An 11,253-nucleotide genomic window follows, 5' to 3' on the forward strand; every position below is an offset into this window, starting at 1 on the left:
ATTTTGAAGTTTCCTTCAGGAGAAATATGGGACAAAACTCTGCTTGTCTTATTTTGTCTGAAACATACAACATTTCACCCATTTCTACACATAGTTGAAATATAAACAATGCATATTGGTGGTGGTATGTCTTACGTGCAAAGGGCAGGAATTACAATTTCGATATTTTTGTAACTAGTGAGTCTAATCAACTTGGGAGAAAAACACAAAGATATAAATTCGTATACCACGATAGCCGTTTTAATATTCGGTTGCTGGTTTCTTAGATTCCAAGTCTGCATTATGTATCGTTAAAAATATATAAATTAGTGCGGGATGTACATAATAGTGGTTTATTTTCAATTGGTCTAAATGCCAATTAGTCTAATTACCAACTCGTCTACTATCATTTGGTCTACCATCAGTACATCCACTATCCACATGGTCTCATTGCCATTTCGTCCACTAACTATTTGGTCTACTAACCAGTTGGTCCAATAGCCATTTAGTCCATACACCATTTGGTGTAATTGGGCTAAGTGTAAATTGGGCGAAATGAATGAAAATAAAATTGATATTAGACCAACTGGTATTGAGACGAGATGTTCATTGACGAACAGGTGATTAGACGAAGTGATGATTGGACCAAATAGTTGTAAGACGAAATGTTAATGGACAGAAAAAATGAAGGTAGACCGCGTGATGAGTGGACGAGCTGGCAATAGACGAATTGGCAATTTACCTATAATAGGTACATGTGTATAAATCATATAGTGAACAGTAATTAAATGGAATTTCAAATTAGAATTTCTCCATTTTCTGAATGTACAGCAAAAGGGATAAAGCAAAATGCACACTTTATTTATTGAGATTTGAATTTGATGAATAGAACTCCTCATATTGTCAATAGAAACAAAATGACCTGGAAACTTTTCCAAAAATATAGATAACATAAATCAACCGACATGTCTTATTTGTATTTTATAGTATAATAGGCCTATTTCTTTTGGTCGTAAGACGAGTTTATCTCTGGAGGTAGGCGGCCTTTGCTTGTGATGACAGACTTCACTGTTCGTATTTTTATAAAATTAAGTTTTCAATGATTTTCTATTTACTCTTTTATTCTATTTTTAATCATAAATTATTTTGATTATTATTACGTATTATGATCAGGGTTAGAGCCAAAATTTCAGAAGGGAACACACAATTATTTGTGATCCACCCCCTCCTGCTGAGGGGGAAAGGTGTCATCTTTTCTAAATCAGTTACTTGCTCTGCCTCAAAAAATTTTCAAGCAACCTTTAAAAAAGACAAAAGGGGACTTATTTTCATCCTCACTTATCCTATAGAGGGTCACAAAATCAGAAGGGAAAGAGCATACCACAGAGTATTGTTTAAATTCAGATTTTGAGAAAGTAAGGATGGCAAGTGCCCCTAAGTTATGTCCCCGAGATCCGCGCCTGACTATTTTTGTAATCTTCGATTATATGAAATGCATAGATGAAGAAATAAAAGCAAACCCCTACACATGTTTTATGTCAAAGATGTCTCTAAATTTTGATCCGATGCTCGTACATCTCCTGATACGAGGCCATCGTCATCTCGATTCCCTTTATGACGTCAGGAGTCATTTGGTCACGTGGTACCTGTTTGCTTGGCGGCATGAAACATGAACTGTGCATCGCCCTGCCGTAGAAATCCGCCATCTGCATCAGTTGGTCGTCCCCGCACTGTTTCCATGTCTTGAAGGTGTCTAAGGACGAGTCCCACTGGAGAAGCGACTCGCTAAAGGGAAGGCCAACCAACTCGCAATACTTCTTCAACATCTCCTTTGGATGTGTCAGAAGATCATCGGCGTCGATGACGATGGGTTCCTCTTCCAACTCAGAGCGGACGTACTTCCAGAACTCATAGACTGCCAGGGTATAGTAGCCGTCGTCCGTGTGCGGATCGTCGCAAGTGACATCGAATGTGTCGTAGTCGGCTGCGGGACCTTCCAGGAGGCCGTGAGATTTACCGTGATGGTAGTATGAGTTACGGAAGGAGTATAGGGCCCTCTCTGGCGTACGAATGAGAAACGTATGTCTGAAGCCTTTGGGAAGATATTGGTAGGTTTCCTTGCTGATACCAAGACACATGTCTTTGACAAAGACAAAGCGCCCTCTAGCTGCCTCCAGCCTTGGTTTGACGTTAGCGTACCTGTTACAGGTTAAAGATTACGTACATCGTAAAATGTCAGCTTAGATTAAAAACACTATAGGCCTACATTTTTGTTACCCAGTTGAACGAAGCTTTATTATGTGCCCTATCTACACAGCGAGATACTTTGTCTTGTCTTGGCAATTCAATAGCGTTATTATGTCGACATTGCCAAATATATCGTCAAATCTTGAGAGCCTCATGCCAAGTCGGCCTATAAAAATTACGTCATGGTGAGTTACATTAGCTAGTTTTGGCAATCGCCACGGATAAGGATTCTACAACATAGAAAATCTATTGAAAATGCCCATCAAATCACAATGAACAACTGAGAGGTCTTTTTGTCGAAAATTGGTGAACCGGGAGAGCTGATCTTCGTAAGATTCTGATCTGACAAAAAATACACATAAATCGTTTGTCAAGAGTCCATGCAGGACAAAGCAGCTGTTTTGATTTTCGACAAAGACTGCTTTGTAATTAAGGGCTTAATTGAAAAAATAGATGATTAACGTTCCAGAAAGTGTCTGTGTTGTGTTGCGAAAACTCCCTAATGACGGAATATATATATATATATATATATATATATATATATATATATATATATATATATATATATATATATATATATATATATATATATATATATGTATATATATATATATATTTGTAATTCGACTTATGACATCAAAATAATGCATTAAGTCGACTAAGCAAGATAAAATACAAGCGGATGGCACTTCAAAGCTTCCGTGCTGTTGAAGGTCGTTTTTACTATTGAATTCACCCCCCCCCCCCGACATACACATGTACCATTCAAATCAAATGGGCTGAACGTGTGATAACGATTACCCCAAGGGGTGTGAATTTCAACGAGAGAATATCAGTGGAATCATGTGGAGGATGATTATAACGGACAAATCACACAGTTCGCGTAGGTTATTAATGTAATGATGAAATATTATATAGTCATCATTTTTTGTCATATTTTAGTAGTATAGTTGTATTATTATCGTCGTCAATACGGTAAACCCCGTCCCCGGGGGGGGGGGGCCACTTCCATTGACGAGTGGATACCATGCGCGACCATGGGGTCTCGAAAAGCACCCTAAACACGTATTTTCCATATTCTTAAAATGCACCCCTTAACAAGTATTGGCCTGTGAAACCCTACCCTTAACAAGTATTGGAAACAAAACGATACTCTTGACAAGTATTCCCTGAAATGAACCCCTAAACAAGTACAGCGATATGTCACGGGTCCGTCGGTCGTCGGTTACTTTTACACATCATTTGGTTTAGTACGGCCCTACCTTCCACACGTCGATCGCGCAAATCGGACTCTAAACACGTAGTGTTGGAGCAAAAAGGACATCCTTTATAAAACATTTTAATTTGTTTTATCATCCCCGCAAATTTGACCCTAAACACGTAGCTTTCCTAACGAAATAGATACCCTTTTTTCATTATTTTTGTGTTTTTGACACCCTTTTCACGTTACGTACGTAACGTGCCCTATCTTGAAAAAGACATCCTTTTTACGTGTTTTTTTGGTCGCGCATGGTATCCACTCGTCAATGTAAGTGGCCCCCCCCCCCCCCCCGGGACCCCGTCATTATTTTCATCATTATCCTTATTCTAAAGATGTTTGTCATCGAGGAGAATTCAATAGAGTTGATTATCGTTATTATTTTACAATCGATTTGTTTTATCAAGATCATTATTACAGTTAATATCATTACGATGAATATCATCTTTAATTGTCATTATTGCTATTATAGTACACCCTCTAAGTTCATTACATTGAAATAGATTGCGATCAGGGATCAATCCAAAGTTGGATTGAAGTTAATAGATTTAGAATTCAATCTTATTCGATTGAAACGTTCGATCCAATTTTGGATTGGTCCCTGACCACAATCTTTTAGAGTCAGTTTCAATCTATGGAATTATTGTATTTTACGTTTCTATATTGTTGACAAAAATATCACTCTGATATTATTGATATCATTTGCAATTATTACCCTCAGTGTCATAACAGCTACATCAGTATCGCTGTAATTGCCGTCTTTTATTTTCATCATCACTACCATTATATCCCGGTACTATTATATCATCATCATCTTTGTTATCATTATTCATAATCTCTATGCTGGAAAGAACACATTGTCACACAGTGTGATCACAGTGTGTTCACATGGTGGACTGTGTCAAAGTATTATTCACACTGTTAAAATACTCAAATTCAACAGTGTGGAGATATATTCACACGGTGGACACCTCGACAGTGTGACTGTTCACAGCGTGTTCACATGGTCGACTATGTAAATATGTGATTCACACTGTTGAAATGCTCAAAATCAACATTGTGGATATATATTAACACTGTGGACACCTCGACAGTGTGACTGTTTCCAGCGTGTTCACATGGTGAACTATGTGAATTATGTGATTCACACTGTTGAAATGCTAAACAGTGTGAAGGTGATTTCACATTGTGTTCCACCAGTGGCGTACCGTGGGTCACGGCATTGGGGGGGCACCAGCAAAAATTTTGAGTCACTCCGTGAGCGCGCGAAGCGCGCTCAGTTGCCACGTATAGTGACCTAACATACATTTTAAGGACAATGCCATTAAACATATATATATCTCACTAATTAAATAATGCGAGCGCGAAGCGCGAGCTTAAAACTTTTGTTATTCATACCTAAAAAGGGACATTATAAGCAAAATTTTGTTATCATGATACATGCCGGTCTTGCTAAACAAACAACGCGAGCGCGAAGCGCGAGCTGAAATTTTTGTATATATTGACCCCAAACAGGCATATTTTAAGGACTACTTTTTGTTAAGGAATCCATTAAGAGTATACATATCTCACCATAGTCACCTAATCGAGTGCCATGCGCTTGCCGATTTTGTTAGAATAAACACATGAATTACTTTTTGTAGTCATTGTAATCATGATTATTATATTCATCTCACAAATCAAATATTGCGAGTGCGAAGCGCGAGCTGAAAATTTAGGAAATTCAGACCTGAAGAGGGAGATTCTAAGGCTTGTTTGTAAGAATTCACTAAGACCATACATATTTCACTAACCAAATGATGCGAGCGCGAAGCGCGAGATGAAAATTTTTGATATTCAGATCAGAAAAAAAGACATTTTTAGGACTGATATTAGGAATTCATGAAGATCAGACATATCTCACCAATCCTCTATTGCGAACGTGAGCACGGACAGGAAATGTTTTATATGAAGACCTTAGAATAGGGCAATCGCTTTAAGTTGTCATGAAAAAAAAGCATATGTCACGACATAAAACAATAATAACTCGAAGTGCGAGGAAATATATTTGGTGTATATTGACTTGAAAATGGAAGTTTTTAGCACCACAGGATTATATATCTCGTCAGTGGCGTACCGTGGATCACGGCATTGGGGGCACCAGCAAAGAAATTGAGTCATTTACTGGGCGCGCGAAGCACGCTCAATTGCCAGGTATACTGACGTAATAGAAACATTTTAAGGACTGTGTCATTAAACAGATATGTATCTCACTGATTAAATAATGTGAGCGCGAAGCGCGAGCTGAAAATTTTTGACATTCAGACCTAAAAAGGGGATATAAGCAATTTTTGGTAATCATGATACGTACCTGTCTCATTAAACAAACAATGCGAGCGCGAAGCGCGAGCTGAAATTTTTGTATAAATTAACCCCATACAGGGACAAAAGTACTAGTTTTTAGGAATTAATGAAGAGCATACATATCTCACCAGTAATCTAATGCGTGCGTCAAGCGCTTGCTGATTTTGTAAGAATTACACCTTAACACATGAAGCACTTTTTGTACTCATTGTAATCATGAACATGATATATATCTCACTAATCAAATACTGCGAGCGCGAAGCGCGAGCTGAAATTTTTGAAATTCAGACCTGAAGAGGGGCATTCTTAGGCTTGTTTGTAAAAATTCATTCGTATTTCACTTACTAAATTATGCGAGCGCGAAGCGCGAGCTGAAAATTTCTGATAGAGTTTTCAGACCAGTAAAGGGAAAATTTTAAGGACTGTTTTCAGGAATTCATGAAGAGCAGACATATCTCACCAGTCCATTAATGCGAACGTAAGCACTAAATGGGAATGTTTTATATTCAGACTTTTAAAAAAGGGGCAATCTCTTTTAAGTAGTCATGAAAGAGAAGCATGTCACTACATAAAACAATAACTCGAAGTGCGAGGAAATACATGTATATGGTGTATATTGACTTGAAAACGGAATGTTTTAGTACAACATGATTACACATTTCATCAAACAGAAATTGCGAGCACCAGGAATGATGAACACAATGTCATAGGCCCTCAGCAAAATATGTTTCATAAAGTTATGAAAAAAATATTTATGTAATATAATATATTATAAAATAATATATCATATATATAACTTAATATATGCACTAGTTTCTTCTTCCTCTACTACGCCTCTCCTTTTTTCTCCCTCTTTTTCTCCTTTTCCCCGTCTTTTTTTTTTTTTTTTCTTGCCAGCCGATTGGGGGGGCACGTGCCCCCCCATGCCCCCCCGTAGTTACGCCACTGTGTTCCACACTGTGACACACACTGTGAACACACTGTGTTCTTTCCAGTAGGGTTCTTTCTCAAGGATATCATAAATGAATGATTTCATACACAATTCGTTCGGTGACGACGTTGGACCCTGTGAAGGTCCGTATGAGCTCCGTGGTCTTCGCGTATATGTCTTCGTTACCTTCGAGAACGAAAGGAAGATCGATATTGAGTTTCTTCTTCACTTCTTTGGACGACAGATAACAATAGACAAATGGTTCCGACCAGATCTATGAAGGACAGATCAAATAATTATACTATGAATAACATGTTAAAAATAAAAGCATATTTATCATGCTTCTGCAACTTCAAATGCTATAGATATAATATTTTTCTTGGTGAAAAGAAAACCAATTTAATGTTCTGTAGCATTAAAGGAGAAGTTCACCCTGAAGAAAATTTTCTTGTAAAAATACCGGAAAAATTATTTAAAAAATGTATTGTTGAAGGTTCGAGGAAAATTCATCAAACATATCAAAGATTACGAAAGTTTTTACAATTTTTTTTTTCTACATGTGACGTCATATAGTATATAGCTAGTATATAGCAGCTGCCCCATTATGTTACGTAATATAAAATGCATGAATTTCAATTTTTCAATGGTTCATGATGACAATGATGAATAAAGTTCTTTTTCTTTCAGGAGCGGTGGTGAACGTTTTTTTAACTGCTGTATAATTATAAATTGGATTTTAATTCGTCATTAGTTGGTCTTTCGTAGATAAATAGATAAACAGACATAATTATTTAAACAAAATTTAATGGGTAGATATTAGTTTGAAAGATAAACAGACAGAAAGATAGACATAAATATTTAAACAGATACATATAAGAAAGATAGATTGATAAATAGATGGATGGAGAGATAAATGATAGGTGGATAGATTAATAGAAGATAGACAGATAGATAGATAGATAGTCAGCAATGGAAACGTGATATCTAATTTTAATAGCAATGGATAGTGCATTGTGTAAATTTCATTACGTCACAATTAATGCATTAAAACAGAAATTGATGATTTTACCCAGGAAATATAACCCTACTTGTATAATGTAGGCCAGTATCAAGCCTTCTTCTTAATCCATGTTGACATCCTATGTCATATTTATCTTAGATGTTTTGTTATCAAACACTTGAACTTTATTCCCGCCGCCTTCCAGGTGCGGATTGAGGTTGTTTTTATATTTTTTTCTTTGGAGGGGGCACTGATTTTTTTTTTCTTTTTTTTTCCTAGATATATATTTTTTTACAAGAAAGCAATAAAAAAATGTCTTCACTTTGAAAAGGGGATCTATTTTTATCTTCTGTTCTAATGGGGACACAAGAGTGGCACAGTCTACTATACATGCATGGTTTATAATATATTTGGCCAAGAAGGGGGCATTTGTCCCCAACACCCTGGATCAACACAATAGTCTATGAGCATATTATGAGTGCAAAGGTAAAGTATATTGTATTTGAACATGACTCATTGTAATTTTAAATAGGGTTTAAAGAGATTTACCAGGGCGACATTCGCTCTAAAAGTAAATCACCAACATAAAAACAGCAGACTTATTTTATTTTAAAGGGGAGCTGAGAATAATTATGCGCATACATAGAGTATTAATCACAGAGCTAAACAGTGAAATTTCATCAAAATCTCATAGAAATAACGAAGTTAATGAATTCCAAAAGTTAAACAATGTATTTTAAACAGTTATAATGTTGTACGTCGACCGTAATGAATATGCATTAGATGGGTTAATGGTATTGTACCGCAACTTTCCCTTATAATATTGTATATATATTACATAAAATCATAATTATTTCACAATTCCATGCATGTGTGTTTGTCGCACCTGTATTTTGCAGCATTGATTATCTTACCAATTAATCAGTTTTTTTTTTTTTTCACTATTGAAAGAAAAAAAATGAATGAAGATGATTTCAGAAAAGAAAATACAAAATAATAAGTGGGGATACGACATCATCTGCTTGCTGATTGCATATTCATGAACACATACATGCAACTGTTTTACCGAAATTATGCAAAACTGTTAAATGTCATAACTTTGTTATTCCTTGTCCGATTTTGATGAAATTTCTGATTTTACTGTATCTATTCAAATCACTTCAGTCCTGGGTCACCCTTTTCATTCCGATTTTAATCTTTATATTATCCTGAATCAAGTACCACATTGCACCCCTATCCAATCTATATATATCAGCCAAGAAATCGAGAATGAAGTAATTGTTTATTACCAGTGATATTACATTTTCTATCAAATTTATACTATATTTACAAGAACATGAACAAAATAGATACTTGAATGGGAATTCAAACCAACTGAAGTAGATTAAAGGAAACCAAAACCCAAGAAGAGAAGCAGTCTTATTGGAAAGAGTAAAATAGGAGGAACAATTTAAAACAAGTTTCATTAAAATCGGTTATGAAATAAGCAAGTTATGGACGTTTAAAAAGTCTTGTTGTACTTTCAATGGGCATCCCCAAATTGGCAAACGTTCTTCAAAATGGCTGATTTTGTGGACAACTCTCCACTTGTTTTGTACACACATTTTCAAAATGTCCACTTTATTTTTACATATTTCACATCATCTCCTCCTGACCTTGTCATTCGTGGTGTGAATTATATTTCCCATGACATATGTTGGGCTCAAAAGGAGGCAAGATGCAATTTGAAAGGTAATGGGGAAAATCCGAAAATTTGTTTACAAAACAAAATGAGAGTTGTCTACAAAATCAGCCAATTTGAAGCACGTTTATCAATTTGAGGATCCCCATATAAAGTACAACAATAGTTTTCAAACTTCCATAAGTCGCTTATTCTATAAACGATTCTGATAAAACAAGTTTTAGATTGCTCCTCTCATTTTATTCTTTCTGATAAGATAGATTTTCTCCTTGTATTTTGGTTTCCTTCAAAAGTATAGAGGCCACCGCACACCTTATGACTGGTCTCCGACCCGATTTCAGAATAAAATGTAATAGAATTTGATGCTAATATTGAGACTTGGAATAAGTTACTGTGTAATGTTCGAAATCATCGTACGAATACCTATGATCAAATTTGTGACTATGCTATCATCATTCTTAGAATAAAAGCGAATTTAATATCTAGTCGTAATGACGTCATAGCAGTCTTACGATTGGCTACGATTTGAAACTAATTTGGACTTTACTCCAAAATAAGGGCTTGCAATTTTTCAAAATTGTTATAATATAATTATTTCAATTAATTCTAACCTCAAATAAAATGATATGTTCCATTCACATCTTCAGATAATGAGCAAAACGTGATTTGTTCCAAAATCGGGTCGCAGACCAGTCGTAAGGTGTGCGGTCGCCTTAAAGCGCCAAATCCATTCGACTGTAGCTCAAGGTGCATAAAGAAATTAGAAAGTGAATAAGGTTTTAAGAACACTTTGAAGGACTCAACAGAGATACAAGTACCGCCAAAATGCGCATGTCCATCCACTTCCAAGATAAATAACTATACACTGCAAAAACGCCGGTGTTAATTTAACATCAGCCTGGAATCTACAGTACATCGGTCCACACCAGAGAATAATAATAATAATGATAATAATAATAATTAGACTTATATCGCGCCAAATCCACTCTCTAGAGTGCTCAAGGCGCATTTTAGGAAATTATAAAGGAAATTAAGAAGAATTGAAGCGAAATGTTTTAAGGTATTGTTTGAAAGTGCATAAGAGAAGGCACAAGAAAAGCGTTGAAACAACACCAGTTAATACGAATCAAACTGATATTGGTTTAACACTAATTGGTGTTGCTTAAATGCGAAATTTGTGTCAGCCTAACGCCAAACCAGTGTTGTTTCAACACCTCTCTTGTGTGGACCGATATAGATACTAGGCTGGTATTAAAATAATTAACACCGGCGTTTTTGCTGTGTATCGAAATTCCGATACCTCTATTCCTTCGATAAAACTCATGCATTTAGTCAAGGCAGTTGATACGGTCCGAGGGCTGCACCACAGGAATACCTTGACCTGATTGGTATCCTCCTCATCTACCGAATGGCCATCTTTTCTTACGCCATCCATGGTCTCTTTTTCAACACCGCGCAGTCAGATCTGTCCTCGACGATGCATCAAGCAACGATCATTGAATAATGAAGTTTAATACTAATTGTCCAAAGTTCTATCGATTCATGCATTGAGGTTTAAAACTGCCGAATCATTGATATACATGGCATGATTCTAGTAGTAGGGAGTAGAGGGGGGGGGGGTGGGCCTATCATATTCAGACGGGGCTTTCTTTTTCATCTGTACTACACGGTACTCAGTTTCGATGCCTTTTTTGTGGCTATTTCTAAGGGGAGGGGTCAAGTATATGCACTGACATAACTGCACACCTGTCTCGTTGCATTACCCATTGAAAGTTTTTAACCCCCCCCCCCTTCACCAGTCCCCAGTTAGGGGT

The 11,253-nt window shown here is 36.4% G+C and overlaps 1 protein-coding gene across 1 annotated transcript; it reads right to left on the minus strand.

The window, feature by feature from the left end:
- Nucleotides 1-214: 214 nt before the first annotated feature.
- Nucleotides 215-11,030, minus strand: LOC129271566 (uncharacterized). Its single transcript, XM_064107018.1, has 3 exons — nucleotides 10,740-11,030; nucleotides 6,866-7,032; nucleotides 215-2,178 (listed from the first exon to the last, which is right to left on the minus strand). The coding sequence occupies exons 1-3, from the start codon at nucleotides 10,872-10,874 to the stop codon at nucleotides 1,530-1,532; spliced, it is 951 nt and encodes a 316-aa protein (XP_063963088.1). The 5' UTR covers nucleotides 10,875-11,030; the 3' UTR covers nucleotides 215-1,529.
- Between the last annotated feature and the right edge of the window lie 223 nt (nucleotides 11,031-11,253).

The sequence above is a fragment of the Lytechinus pictus genome, chromosome 11 (genome assembly GCF_037042905.1).
Source record: "Lytechinus pictus isolate F3 Inbred chromosome 11, Lp3.0, whole genome shotgun sequence".
Classification (NCBI taxonomy): domain Eukaryota; kingdom Metazoa; phylum Echinodermata; class Echinoidea; order Temnopleuroida; family Toxopneustidae; genus Lytechinus; species Lytechinus pictus.